General features: G+C 38.8%; 1 protein-coding gene across 3 annotated transcripts in view; it reads left to right on the plus strand.

Moving 5' to 3' along the window:
* Positions 1 to 13,755, plus strand: part of GPR89A (G protein-coupled receptor 89A) — a 61,151-nt gene that overhangs the window by 28,768 nt on the left and 18,628 nt on the right. For 2 of the 3 annotated variants that reach the window (XM_038561997.1, XM_038561995.1), the window contains 2 exons: positions 9,807 to 9,916; positions 12,718 to 12,824. In XM_038561997.1, the coding sequence (XP_038417925.1) occupies positions 9,807 to 9,916; positions 12,718 to 12,824 (217 nt within the window). The remainder of the gene's footprint in view (positions 1 to 9,806; positions 9,917 to 12,717; positions 12,825 to 13,755) is intronic. The other variant, XM_038561996.1, reaches the window with a different exon arrangement.

Genomic DNA, 13,755 nt, shown 5'->3' on the forward strand with positions numbered 1-13,755 from the left:
TTTTGCTTCCTCTTTGATTTCTTAATTGACCTTGGTTGGTTAATAGCATGTTTAGCCATTATGTGTCTCTGTTTTTTCCAGTTGCTTTCTTGTGATTGATATCTTGTTTCATACCTTGCAGTCAGAAAAGATGCATGTGATCTATCCTGGAGAATGTTCCATGTCCACTTGAAAAAAGCGTGTATTAAGCTGTTTTAAGGTGGAATGCTCTGTGTGTATCTGTTAAGTCCACCTGGTCTAATTCAGAAATATTGTTTATTTATTGATTTTTGGCCCAGATATTCCATTCATTGAATGTAAGTAAGGTGTTAAAATTCTCTAGTATTATTATATTACTGTCACTTTCTCCATTTATGTCTGTTAACATTTGTGTATTGAGTTGCTTCAATGTTCTGTGCAAAGATATTTACAGTTGTAATATCTTGTTGGATTGATTTCTTTATCATTATCATTATCATGCCCTTTTGTGTCTCTTGTTAAAGTCTTTGTTTTAGAGTCTGTTTTGTCTGATAAGTACTGCTACCCTGGCTTCCTCCCACCTCCCGTCCCCAGCCCCACCCCGCTCTTTCATTTGCATGGTATATGTTTTCCAGCCCTTCACTTTCAGTCTGTATGTGTCTTTGGGTCAGAAGTAAGCCAAGTAACCCATCTGTATGCTGCCTACAGATGGGTCTTGTCTTATTTTTACCCATTCAGTCAATCTATGTCTTTTGATTCAACCATTTACACTATTTACATTTTAAAGTGATTATCGATAGGTAGGTACTTATTGTCCTTTTGTTCATTGTTTCCTGGCTATTTTTGTAGTTCTTCTGTTTCATCTCTTACTGTCTTCTTTTGTGATTGATGACCTTCTTCAGTGTATGCTTGGCTTTCTTTCTCTTTATATTTTGGTTATCTCATATACATTTTGGTTTTGTGGTTGCCATGAGGTTCATATATAACATCCCAAGTATGTAGCAACCTGTATTAAGTTGCTAGCCACTTAAGTTCGAACATATTCTAAAAGAAAATTTTTTACTCCCCACCCCCATTTTATGTATATGTTGTCATGTTTTATATCTTTATATTCATCATTTTCTTCTATTTAGGGAGGGCCTTTTTTTTTCACTTAAAGAAGTCCCTTTAACATTTCTTCTAAGGCCAATTTAGTGATGATGAACTACTTTAACTTTTGTATGTCTGGGAAACTCTCTCCATCAATTCTGAATGATAACTTTGCCAAGTAGAGTATTCTTGGATGTAGGGTTTTTTTCCTTTCAGCACTTTGAATACATTATACCATTCATTTTTTGTTCTGCAGAGTTCCTGCTGAGAAATCAGCATCATGATAGCCTTATGGAGTTTCCCTTGTATATTTTGCTTCTTACTGCTTTTAAGATTTAATATTTGAAATTTTAATTACAGTGTGTCATGGTATGGACCTCCTTTGGTCCATCTTGTTTGGAACTCTTTGCTTCCTGGGCCAGAATGTCTATTTCCTTCCCCAGGCTAGGGAAGTTTTCTGCCCTTTCTTCTCTCTCTCTCTCTTATTCTGCGACGCCTATAATGTGAGTGTTTCTTTTCTTGATGTTTTCAAGAAATCCCTTAACCTGCCCTTATTTTTTTAATTCTTTTTTCTTTTTGCCATTCAACTTAGGTGGCTCCCATTACCATATTCTAGATCACTAATCCATTCTTCTGCATCCACTAATCTGTTGATTCCCTCTAGTATATTTTTCGTTTTAATTATTGTATTCCTCAACTCTGGTTCTTTTTATATTTTCTTTCTTTGTTGAAGTTATCACTGAGTTCTTCTCTCCAGTCTGGTAAGCATCTTTATGATCAATACTTCAAGTTCTTTATCAGGCATATTGCTTGTCTCCATTTCATTTAGTTCTTTTTCTGAGGTTTTGTCTTATTCTTTAGTTTGGAGCATATTCTTCTTTCTCTCCTTTTGCCTGCCTTTCTGTTTTTGTTCTGTGAATTTGATGGAACAGCTACTTCTCCTAAAGTTAAGAGAATGCTCCTCTGAATGGTCACCCTCTTTGTAGGTTGTGTGTAACTGGTAATTTTGGTTGACTGTCTGGAGCTGTGACTAGCATGGGCAGGGGCTCTTGGAGCACTCTTTTCTGCATCTGCCTTGGTGGGATTTTTAGAGCTGAAGTGGGTGTGGGCTAAGATGGTCCTGGGCCTCTGCAAAGACAGTGCCTTGTCAGGACAGCTGAAGCTAAAGTGGGTGTGGGGGGGGTAGGGGGGTGTCCTAGGCCTCTCTCTACAGAGGGCCCTGGCAAGACAGCTGAAGCTGAAATGAGTGCAAGTGAGGGTGTCCCAGGGCACTCCATGCAGGAAGCACCCTGACAGGTGGTTGCAGCCAAGGCTGGCACAGGCCAGGATGCTCTACTCAAGTGGTGCCCTGGCAGGACCACTGGAGCTAAAGCGGGCACAGGCCAGGGGTTCCCAAGGTGCTCCACACAGTCAGTGCCCTGGCAGGGAAGCTGGAGCTGGACTGAAGCATCTGTGAGCCAAGAGGTCCCAGAGTACTCTGCACCAGGGGAGCTCCAGCAAACCATCTGGAGCTGAACTGGTATGGCCCTGGAGCATTCTAGGGTGCTTTGCACCTGTGTCTCCTAGTGAGATGGCTGGAACTGTAGTGAACACTGGCTGGGGTGTCCCAATGTGCATTGTTTTGGGGCTGCCTTTGTGGGACAGCTGGGACTCACTGAGGTGGTGGTCTGACTGGGGTGCCCAGATAGTGCTTCTATCTGTACTATCAAGGTGGAGGGGGAACATAAATTGTGGTGCTTGCCAGCCCCTCCCACCCGGAGGTAGTTCCAGCAGCTCCCCTGCTGTCTGGTAGGGTTCTAGAGCTGGCTCCTTTATATTCTTGTTGCTATTCTAAACCACAGCTTTTTTTTCTGTGCCTCAAGGCAGACAAATCTGCTAATGGTCCTTTAGTACTATTCCTTCCCCCTGCCCAGCCTCCCCAACCCCACATTTCACAACATTGGGGGTGGAGGGTTCCCTTTAATACCGAGTCTCCATTTGTTTTGCCATTCTCTATGTGGTCTATCTTTTGTGCAGAAGCTGTTCAGTCACCCTTAGTTATTCTTCAGGAGGAATTGCTCTATAAATAAGTGTAGATTTGGTGTGTCTATGGAGGAGGTAAGTTCAGGGTCTTCCTCTATCGCCATCTTCAACCTTTTCCTTGGATGTGTACTTTTTAAGCCATTTCATCATAATGGTTAGGAATTCTTTTCCTGTGGTTGGGAATTGGCCTTGATCCATACATGTATCCTATAGGTTTTTGTCTAGTCAGAATCTGGGATGGTTTGTGGTCCTGCAGTAGATCTCATTAATTTGAGTGGCTCTCAGAAGAGTCAGCCTCCCAACTTGGCCAGGTGTTAGCCCACTTAGCACAGCAGTGGAGCTAACAGGGCAGATAGGCAGCTAACATGACAACACTGGGGCCCTTGGAATTCATACTAGAAAAACTATTTTCACAACACTCATAGTTGAGAGGAGTAATGGCCAGAAAACCATTTTTAATGTAACAGCAGAGGGCCATAGTGAGATGGCATATAAGAAATATAACATCTGTTATGTGCAAAAGAGTTGAAAATGAGGGTGGGAAAGAGGCACGCTGTGTTCTCGCTTGGAACACTAAAAAGAAGATGAGGTTTATAGTATTTAGAAAACATTCATCAAAAACCTTGTTCAGTTAGTAAGAACATGATGGTTTAGTGATCAAAACCTTCAGTTTTTTTCAGGTTGAGAGAATTAAGTCATCTGTTACATTGTTTTGTTTCTCTGTTGACTTAGGTATTTTAGCTTTTGTTTTAGGTATTAAAGTTTATATTCACAAATAATATTAATACGATTTTGAAATTTTGGTTTTCTGGAAGATAGAAAATACAGCTATGCAACTATACCATGGTATAATGAAAAGAACTTAAACTGGACACTTTATAATAAGCGTGTTAAGTGATCTTGAACAAATACTAGACTGTCTTAGTTTCCTCATAAAATGACAGGGTTGACTAAAGGGTCTCTAGGATTCCTTCCAGCCCACAAATTCTGAAGTTATAATTTTTCAGTTTGTAACTTACAAAAAAAAAAAAAAACTAGAATATTATAACATGTAAAAGTTTAATGCATGCTATTACTATGAAGAAAAAAATCTTAACCTGTACTCTTGAGTTGGGATTTTTTTTAGGTTCTCTTTTGAAAATTTGTAGGGATGGGGCAAAAATATATTCACTGATAAAATTTTAGCACTAGCCACAACCACCCTCAAATATGAGAACTAGCAAAGCATTTAGAAATTTTGGAGAGATCCCTAGAAACAAAGGGACCAGAGAAGGGATAAGCCTTAAAATCTGACTATAAAATCTTTTCTGATTCTTTGTTGACCACTAACCTACTCAGGCTCAGCAGAGACCACCAGAATCAAGCTAAAAAGAGAGCAGCTGGATGCTGAAAAAACTGAGTAGACATTAGTTGCTGCACACAATAGGTCTGACCATTTCACAGCTTGAGCCCAGGGAAGTTAACTTTTTTATTAGAACAACAACAACAAAGTCCTCAGAAAAACAAAACAGATTTCATAGTACTGCAACATAGTATCTACGGTGTTAAGTTTTCAGCCAAAACTTACTAGACATACAAAGAAATGGAGCCCTGCAATCCATATACAAGATTAAAAGCAGTTCATTGACACTTAACTAAGTGGGCCCAGGTAATAGATTTAGCAAATAGACTTAAAGCAGCTATTATAAATTCTAAGAAATGAAGGAAAGCATAATATTAGTGAATAAAGCATTCCAAAAAAAAAAAAAATGGAAACTATTTTTAAAAGAAAACAGAAATTCAAAAGTTGAAAAGTACAGTAACTGAAATGAAAATTTTATACATAGGGTTAGCAGAAATTGAGATAGTAGAAGAAAGAATCGAGTTGAAGACAGATCCATAGAAATTATTCAGTTTGAAGAAAAGAGGGAGAAAAGACTGGGAAAAAACGCACAGTATCTCAGTATAAAACAAAGTCAATTCAACATGGAGTTGGAGTCCTAAAGAGTGAGAAAAGCAAAAAAGCATGTAAAGAAATAATGGCCAGGAACTTCCCAAATTTGGCGGAAAACATTAATTTACAGATCCAAAAAGCCTAAAGAACCCCAACTAGGATAAAAACTAAACTACACCGAGGTTCATTATAGTCAAACTGCTAAAAGATACAGATAAAAATATCTTGAAAGCGACAAGAAAAGAATGATATATACAGGGGAACTAATGTTTGTTTAATAAGAGTGTAAGGTACAAAATAAATATACAGAAATAAATTGTATTTCTTTATACTGGCAGTTCGATACAGTATCAATTACAATACCAATTACATTCACTCAAATGAACTACTCAGCTGAGTCTAACAAAACATGTACAGGACTTACATGCTGAAAAAGATAAAATGCTGTTGAAAGAAATCAAGTATCTAAATAGAGAGGCTGGACACCTGGGTGGCTCAGTGGTTGAGCATCTGCCTTCCGTTCAGGGTGTGATCCCGGAGTCCCAGAATCAAGTCCCACATTGGGCTCTCTGCATGGAGCCTGCTTCTCCCTCTGCCTATGTCTATCTCTGTGTCTCTCATGAATAAATAAATAAAATCTTTATAAATAAATAAATAGGCATAACCTGTTTATAGATTGGAAGGCTCAAAATAGTAGAGATGTTAATTCTCTCCACATTGATACACAGGTTTAACATATAGCAACAAGATTTTTTGTAGATCTACACAAAATTGTTCTATTATATGGAAAGGCAAAAGTACTAGAATAACTAAAAAAATTTGGAAAAAGAACAAGATGGGAAGAATCAGTCTGATTTCAGAACTTACTGTACAGCTATACTAATCAAGACTGTGTGATATTGGCAGAGATATAGCCGTATCAGTGGAACAGAGTTGAGAACTCAGACCAACATAAGTATGCCCAACTAATTTTTTACAAGGATACAAGAGCATTTCAATGGAGAAAATATAGCTTCTTCAGCAAATGATGCTGGAGCAATTGAACATCCATAGGTTTCTTTTAAAACAAGTAATATAAATCTCACATACAAAAATTAAACCGTAAAACTATAACTTAGGAGAAAAAAAAAACATAGGGATCTAGGGCTAGGCAGAGTTTGTGACACCAAAAGCATACTTTATAAAAGGAAACATTGGTAAATTGGACTTCATCCATACTAAAAACTTTTGCTCTGGGAAAGACTGTGCTCAGAGGATAAAAAGACAAATTACAGACTGAGAGAAAATATTTGCAAACTACATATCTGGAAAAAAAAACCCTAAAGTATATAAAGAACTTTCAAAATACAGAGTTAAAAAAAAAAGTCCAGTTAGAAAATGGGCAAAAGACATACAGATATTTCATTACAGAGCATATACAGATGGCAATTGAGTACATGAAAAGATGTTTTAACATCATAAGCCATTACAGAAATGCAATTAAAACCACAAGATAACCAATATACACATACTAGAATGGCTAAAATAAATAGATGACACCATATTCTAATAAGGATGCAGAGAAACTGGATCACGCATACAGTGCTGGTTAAAATGTAGTAATAGTAATTCTGGATCAGATTTAGCAGTTTCTTTAAAAATTAAACCTGCAGCTACCACACAATCCAGTGAATTGCATTCCTGGGCATTTATCCCAGAGAAATGACTTATGTTCACACAAAACTTGTACATTAATGTTTATAGCAGTTTTACTTATAGTAGCCAAAAATGGAAATAAGCCAGATATCCTTTAATGAATGAATGGTTAAACAAAATGTGGCACATCCATACCATGAATACTACTGAGTAACAAAAAGGAATGAACTATCAATAAAAGCAGCCTGGATGACTCTAGGAAATTATGCTGAGCAAAACAAGCCAATCCATAAAGGTTGTATACTATATGATTCTATTTATGTAACATTTTTGAAGGGGCAAATTAGAAATGGAAAACAGATTTGTGGTTGCTGGGTGTTTAAAGAAGAGTTGGAGGTGAAGGGGGGAAATGGGCTCCACAAGGGCAACGTGAGGGATTCTTGTAGTGATGGAAACTTTCTTTATCTTGACTACCAGAGTCAATACCCTGGTTGTAAAACATACTATAAATTTACAAGATATTTCCACTGGGGAAAGCTAGGTATAGGGTACTTGGGATCTCTCTATTTTTTTAAAATAACCACGTGTGAATTTACAGTGATCTCAAAATATTTAATTAAAAAAGAAGAGTAATATCTAAATACCTACTTTTCTGGTTTCCGTGAGAAACAATAGAAGGGCATGGTTAAACCACAGTAGACCTTTTCAAGCCTCTTGACTTGCTACCACCAAACCTCAGCCAGGTGCATGTATTTTTCCTGACTGTGGGGTTTTTTAATGGCATTCAGCTAATAATGAATAGATAATTTCTCAATCTGGACTACCCTTGTTATAAAGAGGCAATAGGGACGATGATCACAGTAGGTGGAGGTAGTGATGATAGTGACAAAAAGTTCAATATAAAAGTTACCAACTTCTCTGGTACCTCATACTATTTTTTTCCTTTTTTTTTTTTTTTTAACCATATCTCAGGAAGTTTGATATTGTTACTGTTTCTTTTAAAAATAGATATTAATTTTCATCTGCAACTTCTTCAATAAGAACAAAATTGATTCAGAGTTCAGTGATGAAATTAAAAGTGAAAGTCAGTTGTTTAAAACAAGGTTATGCTTGCTGTGTGGATAATCTTCACTTTGAGTGGATTATACCTTGCTGCCAGTTATGGGGCCATGATACAGTGTCAGTCACCTTTTTATAGTCAACCAGTTCCACTCCACAGCTGGTCATTGCGTTTGTTGTACTGTAGACATTAAAACTAAAGATAATAGAAATGGGTCTCTGTTCTCTCTCTCCCCAGTGCCTCTCCTTTAATCCAGCAGGGTAAACTGAAGTGAACCTTTAAGCAAGTGAGATAGAACCTTTTCCTTTTCATACACATGTTCTAGCTTTTCTACCTATGAAGATGGGAAAACTAAGGGTTATGAGTCTTGCCAAGTCAGAATCTCCCCAGGCCTGAGCCTCTTCTTAGTTGTTAATTACATTTCCAACAATGCTGAGTTACAATGAATGTATGTAATTAAAGAAAAAGACAGCTAAAACTAAGAGCTCTATTTCATTCACTCAGTATCCAGGCAAAAGTCATTTTGAGGAGGAAACAGTTAAGTCAGCATGGCCCAATACACCTAATATTTTTTTTTAATTTTTATTTATTATTTATGATAGTCACAGAGAGAGAGAGAGGCAGAGACATAGGCAGAGGGAGAAGCAGGCTCTATGCACTGGGAGCCCGACGTGGGATTTGATCCCGGGCCTCCAGGATCGCGCCCTGGGCCAAAGGCAGGCGCCAAACCGCTGCGTCACCCAGGGATCCCTACACCTAATATTTTTATTATTTATATCATTTTAACCTGTGGCTTAAAGAATCAGCCTACAAAATACTATTTGGTACCATTGGTATTATTTTACATTGGTTCCAACAGGAAATATTAATGCAGCTTCTTCCTCCTTGCCACTTATCTCTCATGTCACCCAAAAATCTCTATCTTCAGTTCAGTTTTTCTTTAGTTCTACTTCTCTGTTACACTTCACGTGCTTTATTTTAGGCTGGTAGGCCGTGACCCACTACACCCTTGAAGTAACCATTTATTATGTACAAGAAATCTTTCTTTTCCTTGCAAGGCCCTTGCAAGGCCCTGTTCTTTTATTATTATTATTATTTTAGATTTTATTTATTTATTCATGAGAGACATAGGCAGAGGGAGAAGCAGGCTAGGGACCCTGGTGCAGAACTCGATTCCAGGACTCCGGGATCACGCCCTGAGCCAAAGGCAGATGCTCAACCACTGAGCCACTCAGGTGCCCCCTCAAGGACCTTGTTCTTAACACCAGTGCGGTAAGCTGGAACATGCCAGCAACTGCTACTGAGGCAGTGAGGCCTCCATACACTGAAAGGACAAGAGGAAGGAATAGTAAGTTTCTTGGCTTATTCAGTAGTTGGTGGGGGGAAGGGATAGCATTAGAGAATGATGTTTTAGAAGAGACTAAGTGCATGTGATTTTGCTGGATTTACTTTTTGTTCTTCTGTCTGCTTTTGCAAAGGAAAGAAAACATTTCTTTTTTTTTTTTAAGATTTTATTTATTTATTCATGAGAGACACACAGAGAGAGGCAGAGACACAGGCAGAGGGAGAAGCAGGCTCCACGCAGGGAGCCCGATGTGGGACTCGATCCCGGGTCTCCAGGATCACGCCCTGGGCCAAAGGCAGATGCTCAACCACTGAGCCACCCAGGCATCCCGGAAAGAAAACATTTCTTAGTTCCTATCTGAACCTGGTCCTTTAGGTGTGTTAACTATTTTGTCCTTAAATAATGGTAATAGTTATTAAAATATACATAGTGCTTTGTAGTTGACAACATGATTTCTTATGATTACCCATCCAGAGATGAGTAAATAGAAACTCTGAAGTCTCACAGCTTCTCAGTTAGAGCCAATCTCCACATTTATTGTCTTCTCCAAATTCTGTGCTCCTTTGCCTAGGCCACATTGCTGCTTGGGAGTGTGTAGTTTCCCCTCCGCTGTGAGTAGTGGAAAAGCAGGACTTCAGACTTTGCATTCTTTCCTGAACAGCTCAGCAAGAGAAAGGGGTAGTTATGAGACTAGAAGGTAGATGAGAATAGACTATGAGGGTCCAAGCTCCCTTCCTGAGGTTTTATCTTTTCTTTCATTTCAGGATGGCAATGACACGGAGAACTATGTTCCAGAAGGGGGAGGTGCATAACAAACCATCAGGATTCTGGGGAATGATAAAAAGTGTTACCACTTCAGCACCAGGAAGTGAAAGTATCCTTTATTTATCCCTCTGTTTGATTCTTTTTTCTCAACTCTGGACCAAGGCCAGAAGAAAAAAGTAGTATTGGGGTGGTCTCTCCTGAGGTACCTGACTGCATCAGAGTCCAGCTGGGCAGGGCTAGGCTTAGGAAATACAGAGTCATCTTTCCAATACCCCTAAAAGATCATAAAACCATTGTCCTTGAGCTAAAAAAGTCCCAAAAGTCACTCTTTCCATTTTATAGATAAGAAAATAGACCCAGAGAAATTAAGTCACCCTGTGGTTTGTGGCAAAGATAGGGCCTCCTCTTGGTTCTTTCCCCTGCACTATTCTGTTTCCCAGGTGTGAACAAGCAGCATAAAACACAATGGCTAAAAACACACACACACATACAATGGGTCCCTAAAATGGATGGTTTGTGTATGTATGGGATGGTAGGGACCTGTTTTCTAAAGCAGTCAGTATTTCTAAACACATTTTAAGCAGCGCTGTATCTTCAGTGACTTTTGATTTAAAGAATCAAAGAGACTGGGTTAATGGACTAGTCCTGGCCCAGCTGGTTGCAGTGTTAAACTGATGCCAGAAAAAAAAAAAAAAAAACTGATGCCTAAATAGAGTAACAAAATCTCTCTGTGACTACCAGGCTCTTTTTTTTTTTTTTTTTTTTTTTAAGATTTTATTTATTTATTCATGAGAGAGAAAGAGAGAGAGAGGCAGAGACACAGGCAGAGGGAGAAGCAGGCTCCATGCAGGGAGCCCGTCGTGGGACTTGATCCCGAGTCTCCAGGATCAGGCTCTGGGCTGAAGGTGGTGTTAAACCGCTGAGCCACCCGGGCTGCCCCTACCAGGCTCTTAAGTCAAAACTCTGGGGCATTGGGGGGTGGGGGGGGGGGGTGCTGGTGTAAGATAGCATATTCTTGCTTCTTTCTCTGGCCTGAGGAAGCACAAATTCCCTTTTGCTTCAACTGGAAGAAAAGGATATAATCTGTTCTTGCTATAAATTGTGGCATATCTTTCTGGTGTCAAAAGTAGATAAGAATTAGACCAAAGAAAGACAGGATAACATGACTAGGAGAGAGAAAAAAAGGTTTACATTGAATGCATTTAATCCAAAAACATTTATTTCACGTCTCCTATTTCCAGGCAGAATCCTAAGGGATAAAATGATGAATAGAGGGCAGCCCGGCTGGCTCAGCGGTTTAGCTCCCCCTCCAGCCCAGGGCATGACCCTGGAAACTGGGGATTGAGTCCCACATTGGGCTCCCTGCATGAAGCCTGCTTCTCCCTCTGCCTCTCTCTGCCTCTCTTTCTGTGTCTCTCATGAATAAATAAATAAAATCTTTTAAAAAAATATGATGAATAGAGTATACTCTCTCTCCTCAAAAAGCTGGCTATCTAATCATGGGAGAGGCAGACTTGAAACTTAGTTACACCCTGTTGTTTGCCTGGACCATGTGAGTAGCAGCCACTACTGAGAAAGGAGCTGAAGGGCACTTGGTAATTTGAGTACTACTGGCATACCTAATACATACCTCAGAGATGTTACAGGTTTGGTTCCAGAACATCACAATAAAGCAAATATCACAATGAAGCATTCAGATGAAGATTTTTGGTTTCCCAGTATATATAAAAGTTATGCTTATACCATATCTTATTGAGTGTGCAATAGCATTCTTTAAAATATATATATCTTATATTTATATATATTTTATATTTATATATATATATATATATCCCGTGTGTGTGTGTGTGTGTGTGTGTGTATAAAATACTAACCATCATCTGAATTTTCAGTAAGTGGTAATTACTGATCATAAATCACCATAACAAATATAATAATGATAATAATAATGAAAAAGTTTGAAGTAAGGTGAGAATTACCAAAATGTGACACAGAGACACAAATGGTGCCAATAGATTTGCCCAACATAGGATTGCCACAACCTTCAATTTGTTTAAAAAAAAAAAAAAATCTGCGGAGGGCAACAAAATGGGGTATGCCTCTAGTGAGAAAAATCAGAGTAGGGAGGATTTGTATCAAAGTGGATCTTCCAACTTGGGCTATCTTCAATATTTTTATTACTTAAAAGTCCATAAAAACCAAAGTAGGCTTAAGCTATTTTAGCAACAATATGTCAAGTCTAAATGGAGAAAGTAATAGGATCTCACTGAGTTCTTTGCAAAGTAGCATTAGTGTAATGGAAAGAACAGGCCTTGGAGGAAGGCAGATCTGACTTTGCATCCACACCTATTAGCCTCATGACTGAGCAAGTTATTTGACTCTGAGTTTTGCTTTCCTTATCTACAAAATGGGTGATAACACCTATCTCATGAGACTGTTGGGAGAATAATAGAAAATAATGTCTGTAAGAACCAAACAGGGTCATGCTTATAAATCCCAGCCTGTATTAGAACTCAGTAATGTTAATTCCCTTTCCTAATAATATATTTATTCAGATATTTTAGGGAAAAACTATGCTATTTTATAGTTACCTGTGTAACTATTTGAGATTTCAAGGTTATATTTGACTTACTCTAACCAAATCAAAGAAAAACAACAATGAACAGAACCATCTGTCTGAGCCACTTGAACTAGTGAAAAACTGAGTGGTATGTGTTTGATAATGCTCTTGCTGGAGAAGTTTTACACACCTGTGTTGGAGATTGGGAAAATTGCTCTGAAGGAGTACTGTTGGCCAGTGAAGCAGGAAATTGAATAAATAGGTAGTTTCTAGGATTACTCTAGGAGAAATCAAAAGCATATGCTTTCTTCATTGCTATTTCTTGAAACTTCCTTATGATTTAAACCTTGATGCCCATTTTGTGCCAGATCTTACTCTTATTCAACAGGAAGTGGATGCTTTGGAAGAACTAAGCAGGCAGCTTTTTCTGGAAACAGCTGATCTATATGCTACCAAGGTACAGATTAAGGAAATGGAAGTGCTGTTTTTACCAGTCTGATTGAAAAGAGAACAAGATTTAGATTTAGTATCCTCTATGGCCAAGCTGTGCAAGAGAGACCTCATAGCTCTAGTATCAGCCATGAAGCATTAGGAGTCAGCATTCTTCATGACATTGCTCCTACCCGTAGCAAAATTCTTACTGGAACACTCTCAATAATAGAAATTATTGGGGTAGTCAAGAGAGGTTTTTCAACATCAGAAGGTGGCACACACTACTTCTACTGATTCAGGGTCAATATGATAACTCTTCTGATTGCTTTTTATTCCCTTATAAATTAGTAATATTGTAAGAGCAGTGCCATGATCTAGCCATGTTTTAAAGGATCCAGATCAAGTGGCACCTGGGTGGCTCAGTCAATTGAATGTCTGACTCTTGGTTTTGGCTCAAGTTATGATCTCAGGGTCATGAGAATGAGCCCCTTATTAGGCTCACACTGGGTGTAGTGCCTGCTCAAGATTCTCTCTGTCTCTCTCTCCCTGCCTCTCTCCCTCTCTCCCTCTGCCCTTCCCCCTGCACCCTCTCAGCTCTCTTTCTCTTAAAAAGAAAGGAAGGGAAGGGAAGGGAAGGGAAAGGAAGGAAGGATCCAGAGCAAGAAGTGACCTAATTGTAAGAAGTAACTTTACAACTAAAATACAATTTAAATAAGCAAAATCTAGGGGGATCCCTGGGTGGCTCAGCTGTTTGGCATCTGTCTTTGGCCCAGGGCGCGATCCTGGAGTCCCGGGATCGAGTCCCGCGCCGGGCTCCTAGTGTGGAGCCTGCTTCTCCGTCTTCCTGTGTCTCTGCCTCTCTCATTCTCTCTCTACATCTATCATGAATGAATAAATAAATAAATAAATAAATAAATAAGCAAAATCTATTAGTTAAGTTCGTTTGAACTATTTTT

This window comes from Canis lupus, chromosome 17 (genome assembly GCF_011100685.1).
Source record: "Canis lupus familiaris isolate Mischka breed German Shepherd chromosome 17, alternate assembly UU_Cfam_GSD_1.0, whole genome shotgun sequence".
Lineage (NCBI taxonomy): Eukaryota > Metazoa > Chordata > Mammalia > Carnivora > Canidae > Canis > Canis lupus.